General features: G+C 39.8%; 1 protein-coding gene across 2 annotated transcripts in view; it reads left to right on the top strand.

The window, feature by feature from the left end:
• VCAN (versican) overlaps window positions 1-15,737 on the top strand; it is a 131,248-nt gene that overhangs the window by 58,175 nt on the left and 57,336 nt on the right. For both annotated transcript variants that reach the window (XM_077462440.1, XM_077462442.1), the window contains exon 7: window positions 5,218-7,935. In XM_077462440.1, the coding sequence (XP_077318566.1) occupies window positions 5,218-7,935 (2,718 nt within the window). The remainder of the gene's footprint in view (window positions 1-5,217; window positions 7,936-15,737) is intronic.

Below are 15,737 nucleotides of genomic sequence, written 5' to 3'. Positions count from 1 at the left end.
TTTTCAGTAGACAACATCCCAATGTTGTCAGAGTTGCCTGTCTGGTCCATCAGTTATCATGTGGGCTGCTTTTGAAGGAAGAGAGCAGTATAAGGAATCCTTACAATAGATTAAGAAAATCACTGTATGCATGGAAGGGTAAAAAATGCATAGAATTTACTTGAAAATTATGAATTGGGAACCCCCACAGATCTGATACAAATGCAGTATGTCAACTACACCAAACTCGTATTGCTAGCTAGTTAGAATCATATATTACAGTGGCCTTTCTTTATAAAAAACAATCAAAAACCTTGCTACAGTATAGTGAAGCAAAAATTGAACTTCCACTTATCCGGTTCCTCCCCCCTCCGGTGTCTCATTTGGCACATTTCGGGGGCAGCAGATACCTGTCTAATACAGGTATTTGCTCCCACTTCCAGCGATAGATCGTCACAGAATCCGTGGCAATCTATGCAATGTCTAGCCCCTCCTCCCCCCGCTGGGAGACACACAGGTCCCAGAAGACAGAAGGAACCAGTCAGGAGCAGTGCGACTCGCGCATGTGCAGTAGGGAACCAGGCTGTGAAGCCACAAAGCTTCACTTCCTGATTCCCTTTCTGAAGATGCCGGCACCTCCACGTGGGAGCCGAGGGACAAATCGGCTTTGGGTGAGGACATTGATGACACTCTGGACAGGTAAGTGTCCTTATTTTAAAAGTCAGCATCTGCAGTATTTGTAGCTGCTGACTTTTCTTTCTTTTTTTCGGTGGACCTCCGCTTTAATGCATTTGGCTCCACTGGCAAAAACAGCACCAACCTGTAACTAGTATTCATCAAATTTTTGTGTATAAAGTATAGAATCAAAGAAGTGCCACACAATCCCATCCAGCCAATCTAGTGTAGACTTGAAAACTCCCTCAGACCATGAGTCTCCGCCAAAGCCACAACCCCTGACTTGTTTCACCCCACCCACCAAAGCTTAATCATAGGGTACCCTAAAGCCGCGTACACACGGGCGGACTGTATGGCCTACTTAGTCCGTCATACAATCCGACGGACAGTCCGTCATACTTTCGAATTTACGGACTTGACCACACACGGATGCACAAACAGTCCGTCAAAAGCTTGCGCGATGACGTGTACAGCACGTACGACGGGACTAGAAATAGGAAGTCCAATACACAGCAATGCACCCTTCCGCCGTGTAAATCCTTTCTGAGCATGCGCCATTCTTAGTCCGTCGAACTAGCCTACTCACGAGCGGATTGTCCGCTGAAACCAAAGTATGACGGACAGAATTTCGAAAAATCCGAAATACTTATAGTACGCCAGACTGCACGCTGAAAAAGTCAGCTGAAGCCCACACACGAGTGGACTGTCCGCTGAAATGTGTTTCGACGGACTAAGTAGGCCATACAGTCCGCCCGTGTGTACGCGGCATAAGTCTACACTAGGTTGGTTGGATGGGAGTGTGGTGCTTCTTTGATTTTATAGATGCATCAATTCAGGTGAGAACCTTTTGCAGCCTGCTCCTTTCTCTCTGATGATTGCGGCAGTTTGTCTTCCCTAGCTTGAGTGGCATTCATAATCTAGCACCAATATACACCAATATACACATAATTTTACATCATTTCTGCATTAAAGAAAAACTTTTTTTCATGCAGAAAATATGCGTATATCCGGCTGAATGAGCCCTTAAAGCCCAAGTAATGCCCCTCTGCTGTGCTCATCTTTTTATTCTTGTTTTCCAGATCTGCAAATCTGCGTCCTACGCTTATTGTGCACGGGCTAAATGCAGCATACATGCTCATATGTAGACGCAGCTGTAGGTTTGGGTTGATGGATTGCTATCTGCATTTAGATACGTAAAAAAATATATGCTGTATGCTTCTAAAGACATTTTTAATGCCTGTGTGTATGAGCTACAAGAAGCCAAAATATGTGCTCCACGTGAAACAAATGTATCTGACCAGTTGCAGGCTTGGAACACCTGTTTTCAAGGCATTACCGTAGGTAACACACATCCTCTTATCTACATAGCAATCACCTGAACATAATTGAAATACATTTTGATGATTCCTTCCAGTAAAATTAGAATATCTTCTCACAGCAAAGGAATTTTCTGTATACAATATTTTATATGAGTAATCGAGTCAAGAATAGGGGTATTAGTGAAGATCTGGGCAATAGATTAAAATGTCAGCTTTCACTCATAACTGACCAGTTATAAGATATATCAAGGCATTTTAGTTCCTTTGAACTGATAGTGATGGTGGCACACCCTCATACTTTGCTGTCTTGTAATCTCAGAGTGACATCACACACATCTGGATTTCAGCAGGGAAACACTGACTGAAGAGGTATATGGTGACAAGTCATGCAGGTTTAAATAGCTCATTCAAATGATTTATTAATACACACGCCATGTAACAGGAATCTCAGTGAAAAGGCATTGATAATGTTTATGGAAACCATCTGCAATAGTCCTTATCAGTTTTTACATACGTAAAAAATAAATAAAAATCAGTCGCTAATCATTAAGAGGTACCACCCAGATACTACTTTTGCTAGTTTTGCTTCCTGATTGGAATTCCGATAATATTTAATACATAGGTGGTACTCCAGATAGCATCTGGAAATACAATTCCTGGTCTTTGTAAAACTGTTATGTGTATATAGAAAATTTCACACATAAATATGGATTTCCTTTTAATTCCTTAAACTCCCCTTTACTATCATCTTACTTTAAAAATAAAAATGTGTGCAAATGTTGGCCATTTGGATTAGTGTGTTGGAGAAGATACATTCCAATATGTAAATTTATACCCCACATTTTCCATTACATCTGGATGGCAGAAACTTACATAGACTTAAAGTGATTGTGAAATCTTGATTAAAAAAAACAAAAAAACAAAAACATTTAAACGTACCTGCTTTATTTCAGTGGATTTGCACAGAGCAGCCCGGATCCTCCTCTTCTCAGGTCCCTCTTTGCTGCTCCTGGCCCCTCCCTCCTGTCAAGTGTCCCCACAGCAAGCAGCTTGCTATGAGGGTACCCGAGCCGAACTGCAGCTCCTTGTGTCCATTCAGACACGGAGCTGCCATTCGGCCCCGTCCCTCTCTCTCCCGATTGGCTAACTGACTTTTATTGACAGCTGTAGAAGCCAATGGCGCCACTGCTGTGTCTCAGCCAATCAGGATGGAGATTCTCGGACAGCCGAGGGAATCGTAGACATCCCTGGATGGGGCCCAGCTAAGTACTAAGGGGTCCTGGGGAGGCTGCTACACATAGAAGGTGTTTTATCTTAATGCATTCTATGCATTAAGATAAAAAAAACCTTCTGCCTTTACAATGCCTTTAATTTGACCATAGCTGATGCAATTTACTTCCTGCAACCACGGATTGCAGGAAAGAAAATCACTAGATTCCCCCATCAACACAGTCAGGAGGAATCCCTCCCGCGGGTGTTCTCCTGGCGGGGGTGGGCAAGGATAGCCGTCTTTGACAGGAGAACACAGGGATTATTGCTAGTGGCTATAGTAAATTGCAAAAATCCATCGATCGACTTAGGTATAATCAGCCTGCCCATAGATGATTTGAATCTTGGCTGGTCCTTGCTGAACCGCCTGAGATTTGAACCATCTATGGCCAGCTTTAATATGATGTGCGAAATGTAAAAGTGAGTGTCATTTTTACTTGCTGCACACATTCTATTTATACTATGTTCTTCTACTTTTGGGGTATATTACCAAATAGAGATGAATTTAGGGTGGGTTTATACCACAATCACACGGGAATGTGCTCCTCGTCTCTGTGTGATTCGTGTACATTCCCCTGCAGTGCAAGTTGGAAACCCATTCATTCGAATGGGTTTGAAATTGTACTTGACTGCACAAAAAGTAGAAAAAGTAGCGCATACTGTGGTACTATGCAATCTGGTGCCTGCAAACGCACTGCAATTGTGACCCTTGTTTGGGGTCCTGTTAAAAAACATTTTGAACATGGTGCACAGAATTCATCTTTCTAGCACTGTGTCCTGGTGTTGACCAGTAAACTGGGGGTGGACGTTTTCATTATATTTAATAAGCATTCATACATAATATAATCATAGAGCTTCTTCCGTAACACAGTGCAAGTATCAGACTACTAGGTACAAAGTGCAATATTCACAGGGAACACTAAGTACAGTATGCATCTTGAATGAGTCGGCTTCAGGGTTGGAGTTATAATTAGCATGTCTGTTGTGATTAGGTGTAGCATTCATTTTTGGGTTCTGCAAATAAGAAAGAAAAAATCATCTGAACTTGCAAAGGGTTTCTCTAGGACCCCTTACCAGTTCAATGCAGGGGCCTGTGCTGTGGTAGTAACTGAGGAAAACACTACATCTCTGCAAGATGCAGACATATTCAAAATGACCATTGGGTATTGCCTGCAATAGCTGACCCTTTGAGACCATGTGTGGCTTTAAAGTTTACCCCATAGTGGAATAGGACATGGCATGGCTAAAGTACCACATGCCATTTTGCCCTGTCTGGCTTAAGTAACATGAAAATTATGATTTTATAATTTTGCACTTACCACTTTGCTTTTTATATTGCTACTGTTGTGAATAAGGCCATATGCATCAGGTTTGTAATAAACGGCTTTTAGCAAACAATACATTACATAAAGTAACTAAAAGTAGCTTTTGCCACAATGTCTTTTCAAACTCTCTTTCTAAAATATAATTGTATGCTTGTTGATTGTATATCAAACTAGTATTTTCTTACCAAGTTTACAGTCGGTGAATTGTATGTTAAGGTGGAACCTGAAAAAACATCCACAACATTTATGGTACAACTAATTTATGGTATGTTATGAAAATAACCCAACACAGGTAGACTTAAAAACATGATCAGTCTATCTTTAGACAGCACAGGTATTTACCACATGATTCGAGACAGTTTACAAGAACAGGAAATTGCTGTTTAAAATGAAAAAAATGCAATATAAAAGTATAAATGTTTGGCAATAATTTGTGAGAATAAGGAAACCATTGAATATTGTATATTTTTTGAGTAATATTTTGGCAAAAAGCCTTTACAAGCTACTGAAACAACATCGTAAAATACAACTTTATTTCACTTTATTGTAACAGGTTCCACATATTTTTAAATATAAATAGTTGAAAATAATGCACATTAAAAGTACAATTTTTATTATGTTTTAATTAAGTTCTTGTTTTAACTTTTCAGATAAAAAAAATATCACTGAATCTGTCTCAGTTAAATTGGTATTTCCGACAGAACCCGTGACTCAAAGCATCCTGAGAAAAGTAGAAATACAGCCAATTAAGGTTACTCCAAAGCCAAGTGTTCCTACAACACCACCAGCTGCGAAGAAAGATGAAGTGCAGTCTACTGTACAATCTAGAGTTGTGGAAGATACTCACAGCAAACCATCAGAACCTTCGGAAAGATCTCCAACATTGTTAGAAAGAGAACAAACTACAGTGACTCCAGTGGCTACTGATATAGAACAGACCGAGGGTCAAAGGGAACAAGCTATAACTTCACCTTCAAAGACTACTGGTGAAGACTCATCTTATCCTCCAGATACACCAGAACCCCCACAGAATCTTGAAGCTACAAGAATTCAACCAGATGCTGACAAAGATCAATATCAAGAACCCTACATTTATACTGAAAGAGCCCATGTAGAAACACCTGAAATATCAACTTATTCCCCGAAAGATCTTACCTCCCAGCTTTCCCATGAAACAATGGAAGCCAAAAGCGCAGAAAGTTTTTCAACAGTTATTATACCAAACTTTACAGATGCTAAATCTACTACAGAGGTGATTGAAGATTTTGCAGTTAACACTGTGCCAGGGCTAAGCTCTGAGCAGGCTGCGGTGACCACTAGTGAGCCACTCACACCCAAAGATCCAGAGGCTTTCAGTGTACAGACCAAGCTAGAAGTATTCACAGTATTTAAACCTGACACCAGCACCCTATCTAAACTAGATGAAGTTACAGAAACAATCAAAACATCCACAGCTGTTGATACAGTTTCAGAAGTCACTGATGAAGAAGAAGACACATTGCCAAAGAAGCCTGATTCTACTATCAGTGAACCCGTAGAAGAAGCAGAAGTGCCCTCTGAAAGTGAAGAATCAACTGGTACAGTTGTAACTGTAGAGGAGCAGGCACAGACAACTAGCCTACCCATAGAAGAAAGTATTTTTACTAAAAAAATTGAAATTCCATCAGTTGAAATAGTTGAAACAGTTTCTACTTTGGTACCAGATCAGCCAGAATCCATTGATCTAACAACAAGATCACCATTGCAAATGAAGTATGATGTGACTGATGAAGTTGTGATAAGTACAGTTTACCCATCTGATAAAACAGAAGGCTCAGGAATGCTTGAAGAAGATGTGCTGCCTAAAGGGACAGATCTGGATAAAACAGCACAGTTTCCATCAGCTACGCAAGCAACCTTTGAGAAAACCCCAGAATATGGTACTGCATCACCAAAAGATGTTGCAACTGTTTTGACTGAAACTGCCTCAGCCCAGGAAACCCAAACAGCAGAAATACCAGATGTCAAACTCGAGCCAGTGGGTACACCAACAGCATCTGTAGCTTCTACAAAATATATAGATTCTGTTTTTGAAGGAAGCGGTGTTGAGGAGGATAGAAAAACTGAGCAATTTGCAACAGCTGAGGGCCAGCAAACTACAGCAAGCACACAGATTGCAATCACTGATATCCCTACTGAGAAACTGGATGAAGATAAAACAGAAAGCACAATTTATCCAGATGGACTTAAATATGTTGCAGGGACTGATTTACCAACTACAGATGTGACAGAGGAACAGGTGCCTCAAACAACTGTTGCTCCTAAAGTTCAAGAAGATGTAACAGCTATCCAAGGGGAGATTAGCACAGCTTCTCTACCTATTTCTTCTGCAGAGGTGGACAGTGAAACTGAAAAACCTGTCACAGAGGTACAACCAGATACTAAGGTTACATCAGAAGTGGAAGAAAAATCTGTAGAAGGTATAGAGACAACACAAGGTCCATCCAGTTTTCAGCCTGCCTTGTTATCAACAGAAACCTCTGCTGCCATTACAGATCAACCTAGAGATGTTACTGAAGGTTCCGGAGAAGATATTATTGTTCCATCATCTGCTGTGACTGATAAAGCTACAATTACACAAGATGAAGTTAAATATGTTGCAGGGACTGATTTACCAACTACAACTGTGACAGAGGAACAGCTGCCTCAAACAACTGTTGCTCCTAAAGTTCAAGAAGGTGTAACAGCTATCCAAGAGGAGATTACAGCAGGTTCTCTACCTATTTCTTCTGCAGAGGTGGACAGTGCAACTAAAAAACCTGTCACAGAGGTAGAACCAGATACTAAGGTTTCATCAGAAGTGGAAGAAAAATCTATAGAAGGTATAGAGACAACACAAGGTACATCCAGTTTTCACCCTGCCTCGTCTTCATCAGAAACCCCTGCTGCCATTACAGATCAACCTAGAGATGTTACTGAAGGCTCTGGAGAAGATGTTATTGTTCCATCATCTGCTGTGACTGATAAAGCTACAATTACACCACTAAAAGAGATCATATTAGAACCTAGGACATTGCCCCCATCAACTAGCACTCAGAAACCAATTTTGATTGATGGGGAGCCTGATGAGGAGACAAGTAAAGGAACAATAGTGATTGATGAATCTGTTGCTCCTATAAAGGCCACAACTGAATCTGATCTGACAAGTAAAAAGCCAGTAGCAGAAATTGATTCAGAATATATCACCAGTGGAAGCTCAGAAGAACAAACAAAAGAACCACCTTGTGATGACACCACTGGTACAGCTTCAACTGGGTCTACTGAAGAAGGTATTCAGCAGTTACATTCTATCAATGTCATCATCGTCAATATTCCTGAAAATGAAACAGGTATGCCTTCTATTCTCTTGTTATGTTTTGTCATTGTGTGACCAGATACGTTGGTTTGTGTTTTCGATTGTGTCATTTTTTTTTCCCTGCCTGTCAAAAGCGAGCATTTACTTTTTGTTCAGTAGGCTGTTATTCATACAAAGTATCCACCATCACAACTTGTTTATTTTTAATTTAATTTAGTTTGTTTTAATTTAATTTTACATGTTCAATATGTACAAGTTTATCATTTAAAAACTATAACTTTACATTCCTACATATGAAGTTTTCATTATATTAACTGCTAGGGCTATGTGCAGAAGTTACAATTTTGCTCCTGTGTGACCATTTCTCCTCTTCTGCTTGTCATAGCTAAATGATGAAAAGCACAACCAGTTTTTCTTGCCATTTATAAGTAGCATTGTTAGTCAGTTAGGGGTTGATTTACTAAAACTGGAGAGTACAAAATCTGGTGCAGCTGTGCATGGTAGCCAATCAGCTTCTAACTTCAGCTTGTTTAATAAAGCTTTGACAAGAAAGCCTGGAAGCTGATTGGTTTCTATGCAGGGCTGCAACGCTGCAGCAGATTTTGCACACTCCAGTTTTAGTAACTCAACCCCTTAGTATGTTGTAATGGAGTGAAGTAAACACTGGGCTTTAGTGATGATGTCAGGTTTATGTTTACATGTTACTGCTTTCTTTTTGCAAGATACGTAACTGAAAATATGATAAATGTATGTTTTTTGTGATTTTGAAAGCTCTTAGTTTTAATACAATATCCTGTTTGTTTAATTAGACTGGAGTTGGCTTTCCACCAACATTACTTAAGTTTAGGATGCTATTCATATTTATTAATTATACAAAGCCAGGTTCTAAAACAAGTGTGTGTCTGTTCTCGGTCTCTAGAAATGGCATTTTTTGATGTGTACATTTATAGTCTGAGCGTAAGAGCATGATTAAAGCAGTGGATGCAGGTGCATATATTAATAAGGAAAATAAATGACACAAGTGTTCCAGTGTGGCAAGAACAGGTCGAATGCAGGTGTAAAAATGAATTAAAAAATGTGCACACTACAGCTAGGCTCTATTGGAGTGTGTCTTCTACTGTATTATCCATGTACAGATATCAATGTATATTAAAGCAGCATTAAACCCAAAAATGTAATATATCGCAGCTCACTAATCCTGAGATGTGGTGGCTACATTTGTTTTCTTTCAGGTTTTTTTCCCTTCCATTTTTACCAGGTGATCTGGTCAGTAACACACCTCCTGTATTAGAGTGTCCCCACTCTGGATGAAGGGGCACAGGGGGCAGATAGCAGCATGGTCAATCTGAGAAGTGGGTAGTGTTAAATAAAGATTTAGGTACACTAACAAATTGAGGGCAAACTCCATCTCACGCTTTATAATCAGTTACTGCAAACTGTTTTTATCATTATGGTAACACACGTTTTTCATAAATAAATAAAAGCCGATGAAGTCCAATCCCTGTAAACTGATACATTTGGAAGGCAGCTTGTTTTTCTGTTTCTGTTGACTGGCTGGATCACCAGATGACAATAGAAGAAAGCTAATGCGGACATCACATCTAAGAAATGGCATTCCGCAATATATTACATGCTTTCTTTGGGTTTAATACTGCTTTAATGATACATTGGCTGGTCATATATTATACATTTTTGTTGTACCATTTTCCTTTAGGTTTCCCAAAACCGTATAATACGGGGTCAAGCCTAAACACTTTCAATTTGTATGCAGTCAGGCAGGCCCTTGCACTACATAGTTGAAGGAAAACCTAAAGGAAATTGAATAAGTAAATTGTATAATGTATGGCCAGCCTTTTTCTATTAAATACAAGTGAAAAAAATCAGGACTATAAATGTAGTGGGTTTTGTAAGTCCTTAATAGTTTTATTTACTATTTATATCTGCGCTAGAATGTGGAAGGCACTCATTAGACTTTGTTAGGTGGAAACTAAAACAAAATAGTTGAGCCAGAGTTTTATTGGGTCACTGCTCCCCTCTTTAAAGCTTTGTTAATATGTATTTAATATAATGTCACTTGTAAGTCAATGCCTTGGGCACCAGGGTTGGGGGGGGGGGGGGGGGGTATCACCAAGCCTCAAACTTAGAGAACTGTAATAACTTTTTCCTTACTTTATTTTCCTCTGCTGTCCACCTTAAACATATGGCTAAATTCAGCAAGGTTGTAAGAACACGTGGTTTTAGTAGTTCAATCATCTCTTCTTTCTCTTGTTTATGGTTGATATATAACCCTGGATATAAAGCAGAGCCAATTGCTGCCACCAATAGTGCAGTGTAGGAGTATATTTTACTTAAAGTGGAACTAAATTGTACCTGAGCACCACAAACTGAAAATGCGATATTTTATTGTGTATGCAAAGCAAACTCGCCCATCCATCCATGTCTCCATGCTTTATTTTGTTGAGAAATCACTTTGAAAAACACCCTTCTAGCATTTCTAGCCACATCCATCTTTAGTAAGGGCAGATGAATTATGTAGCATTTACTTCCTGGAATCTATCTGTACTTAGCACAGGCATGCAGACAGGAGAGCGTGTGTTCCCCTCCTCCTGGTGAACAAAAATGTCCATGAATGCTCCTGGGATGTGTGACATCATTTTAGCCCAGGTCAGCAACAAGGAATCAACTGAAGAAATAAAAAAAGTTTAAAACAAGCAAAAATAAGACATTTCTATTTACTAATGCTAGTAGCATAAGCATTAACCTGTTCACAACCACGCTATAGCCAAACGAAGGCTACAGCGTGGCTACACTTTTCCAGGAGCCCATCATATGGTGTCCTCCCGTGTTCGCGCCGCTTGCGCGCCCCCTGTGGCACGCATTGGCAGTGATCTGTGATGCTGCATCCTTTGGGACCAAGGACACAGCTCTTCTATGTAAACAGGATCTGCCAGTTATCGGCAATCCTCTCCTCATGCTGACAGTCAGTGAGGAGAGGAGAGCTGATAACTAGCAAATCCACACAGGGGACATCTACACTGATAATCAGGGCACTGATCATCAGTGTCCTGAATATCAGTGCAGCCCCAACAATGCCCACCAGCGCTGACAATTAGTGCCCACCAGTGCTGCCAATCAATGCCCACCAGTGCTGCCATTAGTGCCCAGCAGTGTAATCTGTCAGTGCCTAGCAATGCCACCTATCAGTGATGCCTATCAGTGCCGCCTATCATTACAGCCTATTAGTGCCCATCAGTGCTGTCTATCAGTGCCCATCAGTGCTGCCTATTAGTGCCACTTATAAGTGCCGTCTATCAGTGCCCATCAGTGCCTCCTCATCAGGGTCGCCTCATCAGTGCACATCATTGCAAACTATCAGTGCCCATCAGTGCAGCATATCAGTGCTCATCAGTGCAGCCTCATCAGGGCACATCAATAAAGGAGAACAATTACTTATTTATAAAATTTAATGGCAAAAACTAGGAAAAACGTTAATTTTTTAAAAAAAAATACAGTTTTTTTTTGTTCGTTTAGCATATAATAAAAAAAACTGTGGTAAATAAATACCTCCAAAAGAAAGCTCTATCAGTCTCCAAAAAAAATACAAAAATTTAATTTGGGTACAGCGTTGCATGACCGCGCAATTGTCCTTCAAATCGTGACAGCGCTGAAATCTGAAAATTGGCCTGGACAGGAAGGGGGTAAAAGTGCCCAGTAGGCAAGTTGTTATAATAGTTAATGTTGATTAGTTCCACTGTAAATAATCACAAGACACATGAGATGCAGATTGTAAAAAGGACATTGTCCTTTATGTACACCTAGAGCAGTGTGATGATCTGTTACTATACTTGACTCATAGTTGCGCTACAGTCAATTCTATCTATCTATCTATCTATCTATCTATCTATCTATCTATCTATCTATCTATCTATCTATCTATCTATGAGTACTATTAATTAGTTACAATTAATACCTTTGTGCATGTACAATTTGGGACAGAGACACACCCATGTCTATACATGCCAGCTCACATTTTGTATATATTATTAATTAGGTGTCAGTTAAAACTCGCTCACTCTACTTGGGATTTTAGCATTGTCCCACAGTATTACTACTAAGCAGAGCAGGCCATTTGTTGTACTGATGCTTCATGTTGATGCTTAAACAGGGTTTAGACCTATGGCTCCAACAGAGAAATGGAGCAACAGGTGAATGGAGCGAAGATAAGAATCATCTGAGGGTTGAGTAAGCTTTCAAAATAAACCTATTTGCTTTGCTCAGAAAAGGCAAAGTGTCAGAGTCCCTTGAATTAGAACCAGTAGTATTTCAAGTGATTGTAGCCGTATTTGTGCACTTGCAACAAGAACAATAGAGTAGCGTCTGTGATACCTTTTTTAATTTACACTAACATTCAAATTATCCAATAGTGTTAATTTTTTTTCCTATGTCAAAGAATGAGCATATGTCCCAATAAATGAATGCAAAATAAGATTACCTTAAGAAGGGTAAAGCAAAGCCCCAGTGAAACAACAACCATTTATACCTCCCTTTCATGACCCCTTTATGACTGTTACAGGGGAAGTTCAGTACAACTACCTTCCTGGATCAATCGCTAGAATAACTATGGCTGGAGATGTAACTTCTTTCATGGAAAAGAGGTCAATCCTCATACTGACAGTTTTGGTGGGACTAGAAAATTCAGGAAGCATGTTGAAACCTGTAGCTTTACAACAGCTGGAAAGTTGGAGGTTAGCAACTTATACTATAAAAGATCCTCAAGAGAACATCTGCTAAAAGTCTAGAAAAGAAAGCCGCTGAATGAGTCATCTATTGATCAGAGAGAGTCACTTTTCAAAGTCTAGCTAAATTTCAAGGGCATTGCAATAGAACATTAACACCTAACTTCACTTATGAATTTATAAGCAATATTAAAGGGAATCCTAAGAGTATTGTGCTGAGCATTTTAAGTGATTTCATGGGCCAAAAAGTAACCCATTCTAACCATGACAATGCAGAAATAAGGATGCTTAATCGCAATATACAAAGGGCTAATTAAGAATCTTAGCATGTCACAACCTTCTAGCACCATATAACTAACACACCTGTCTGCTGCTTGCTTTTGCTTTTGTACTCTGTCTTATTATACGATGCAGGTCATGGACCTCATCTGGTTCTGTAGCTCTCCTCCAACCGTGTCAGAATATTTCATATAACTACTACATGTCCACTTAAGTATGTGCTGCTTTGTGGCCAGTGCATGGAACCACAGCTAGCAGTGGTTCGATTTACAGTGTTATAGGGCCTATGGACCACAGCCAGTATCTTGATTGTCTCAAAATGTATAGTTACATAGTAGGTAAGGTTGAAAAAAGACACAAGTCCATCAAGTCCAACCTATGTGTGTGATTGTCAGTATTACATTGTATATCCCTGTATGATTTGGTTGTTCAGGTGCTTATCTAATAGATTATTGAAACTATCAATGCCCCCTGCTGATACCACCACCTGTGGGAGGGAATTCCATATCCTGGCCGCTCTTACAGTAAAGAACCCTCTACACAGTTTAAGGTTAAACCTCTTTTCTTCTGATTTTAATGAGTGGCGACGAGTCTTGTTAAACTCCCTTCTGCGAAAAAGTGTTATCCTTATTGTGGGGTCACCAGTACGGTGTTTGTAAATTAAAATCATATCCCCTCTCAATCGTCTCTTCTCCAGAGAGAATAAGATCAGTGCTTGCAACCTTTCTTCATAACTAATATGCTCCAGACCCTTTATTAGCTTTGTTGCCCTTCTTTGTCTATTTTCAGTACATCCTTCCTGAGGACTGGTGCCCAGAACTAGACAACATACTCTAGGTGCGGCTGGACCAGAGTCTTGTAGAGTGGGAGAATTATTGCTTTATCCCTGAAGTTAATCCCTTTTTTAATGCATGCCAACTCCCTTTTTTAATGCATGCCAATATTCTGTTTGCTTTGTTAGCAGCAACTTGGCATTGTATGCCATTGCTGAGCCTATCATCTACTAGGACTCCCAGGTCCTTTTCCATCCTAGATTCCTCCAGAGGTTCTCTCCCTAGTGTATAGATTGTTTTCAAATTTTTGCCACCCAAATGCATTAGTGTACATTTTTCTACATTATACCTCATTTGTCATGTAGTTGCCCACCCCATTCATTTGTTCAGATCTTTTTGTAAGATTTCCACATCCTGCGGAGAAGTTATTGCTCTGCTTAGCTTAGTATTGTCCGCAAATACAGAGATTGAACGGTTTACCCCATCCTCCAGGTCATTTATGAATGAATGAATTAGGATTGGTCCCAGCACAGAACCATGCGGGACCCCACTACCCACCCCTTATTTTTCCCCATTTATCACCACCCTCTGAACTCATCCTTGTAGCCAGGTTTCAATCCATGTACTCACCCTATGGTCCATGCCAACGGACCTTACGTCTACGGGCATTGCTTTATCTAGATGGAAACTCACTTCCTCATTGAAGGTTCCTAGATTGGTTTGGCAAGAACGATTCTTCATGAATCCATGCTGATTACTGCTAATGATACAGTTTTCATTACTAAAATCTTGTATATAGTCCCTTATCATCCCCTCTAAGAGCTTGCATACTATTGATGTTAGGCTAACAGGTCTGTAATTCCCAGGCATGTATTTTGGGTAATTTTTAAATATTGGTGCTACATTGGCTTTTCTCCAATCTGCTGGTACCATTCCAAGTCAGTAGACTGTCAGTAAAAATTAGGAACAATGGTCTGGCAATTACCTAAGTTTCCTAAGTACCCTCGAGTGCAAGCCATCCGGTCCTGGTGATTTATTAATGTTAAGTTTCCCAAGTCTAATTTTAATTCTGTCCTATGTTAGCCATGAGGGTGCTTCCTGTGACGTGTCATGGGGATAAGCAATGCAGTTTTGGTTACTAAAGCCCCCCAATTCCCTTGAGAAAACTGAGGAGAAGAATAAATTCATACCTTCGCCATCTCCCCATCCTTTGTAACCAGATGTCCTTCCTCATTCTTTATGGGGCCAATAAGGTCTGTCCTCCTTTTTTACTGTTTACATACTTTTTTTGCTCTCCTCTGCTATGTGTCTTTTGTGTTCTATCTTAGGGCCCTAATTGCACCCTTACATTTCTTGTTGCATTCTTTATAACGTCTGAATGCTGATCCCTCAACTTTGTGTTTTTTGAAGGCCATCCAGGAGTTTTATTCGCTCTTTTAAATTTATTACCCAATGGGATGCATTGGCTAATGCCCTTATTTAATATGCTCTTAAAGTGAACCCATCTCTCCTCCATGTTCTTTGTTCCTTAGCCTTTATCCCAATTTATGCCTTCTAGCACGGTTCGTAGTTTAGGAAAGTTGGTTCTTTTGACATTCAGTGTCTTTGTATTCCCCTTATGTTCCCTATTTGTGTGATTTATACTCAAGCCAATTGACCTGTGAACGCTATTTCCTAAATTGCCTGTATTTCCACATCCGTGATCAGGTCTGTATTGTTGGTAATCAGTAGATCTAGTAATGCTTTATTTCTAGTTGGTCAGTCTACCATCTGACCCATGAAATTGTCCTGCAAGACATAAAATTGTTTTTGAGTAGAACAACTTGAATCATTTTACATGCTCAGAACATTCTTGGCATGACAGATTATTTCAGCTGATGAATGTATTTAAAGGCACATATGACATGTGAGTATGGCAATAATGTGAGAAACTAAAAAAAAAGTAGCTGAACTTATCTTTGACATTGATTGTAACAGAACATAGGTTTTCTTTAAGAGTAATCCTCTTCCTTGGGAGAAATATTACCCAGCCCTTCTTCCAGACAAGT

This window comes from Lithobates pipiens, unplaced genomic scaffold, assembly GCF_037356315.1.
Source record: "Lithobates pipiens isolate NorthernLeopardFrog02 unplaced genomic scaffold, aLitPip1_a1.2 Scaffold_3, whole genome shotgun sequence".
In the NCBI taxonomy this organism is placed as follows: Eukaryota; Metazoa; Chordata; class Amphibia; order Anura; family Ranidae; genus Lithobates; species Lithobates pipiens.
The sequence above is the reverse complement of the archived record's forward strand: the minus strand, read 5'-3'. Positions and strand labels throughout refer to the sequence as shown.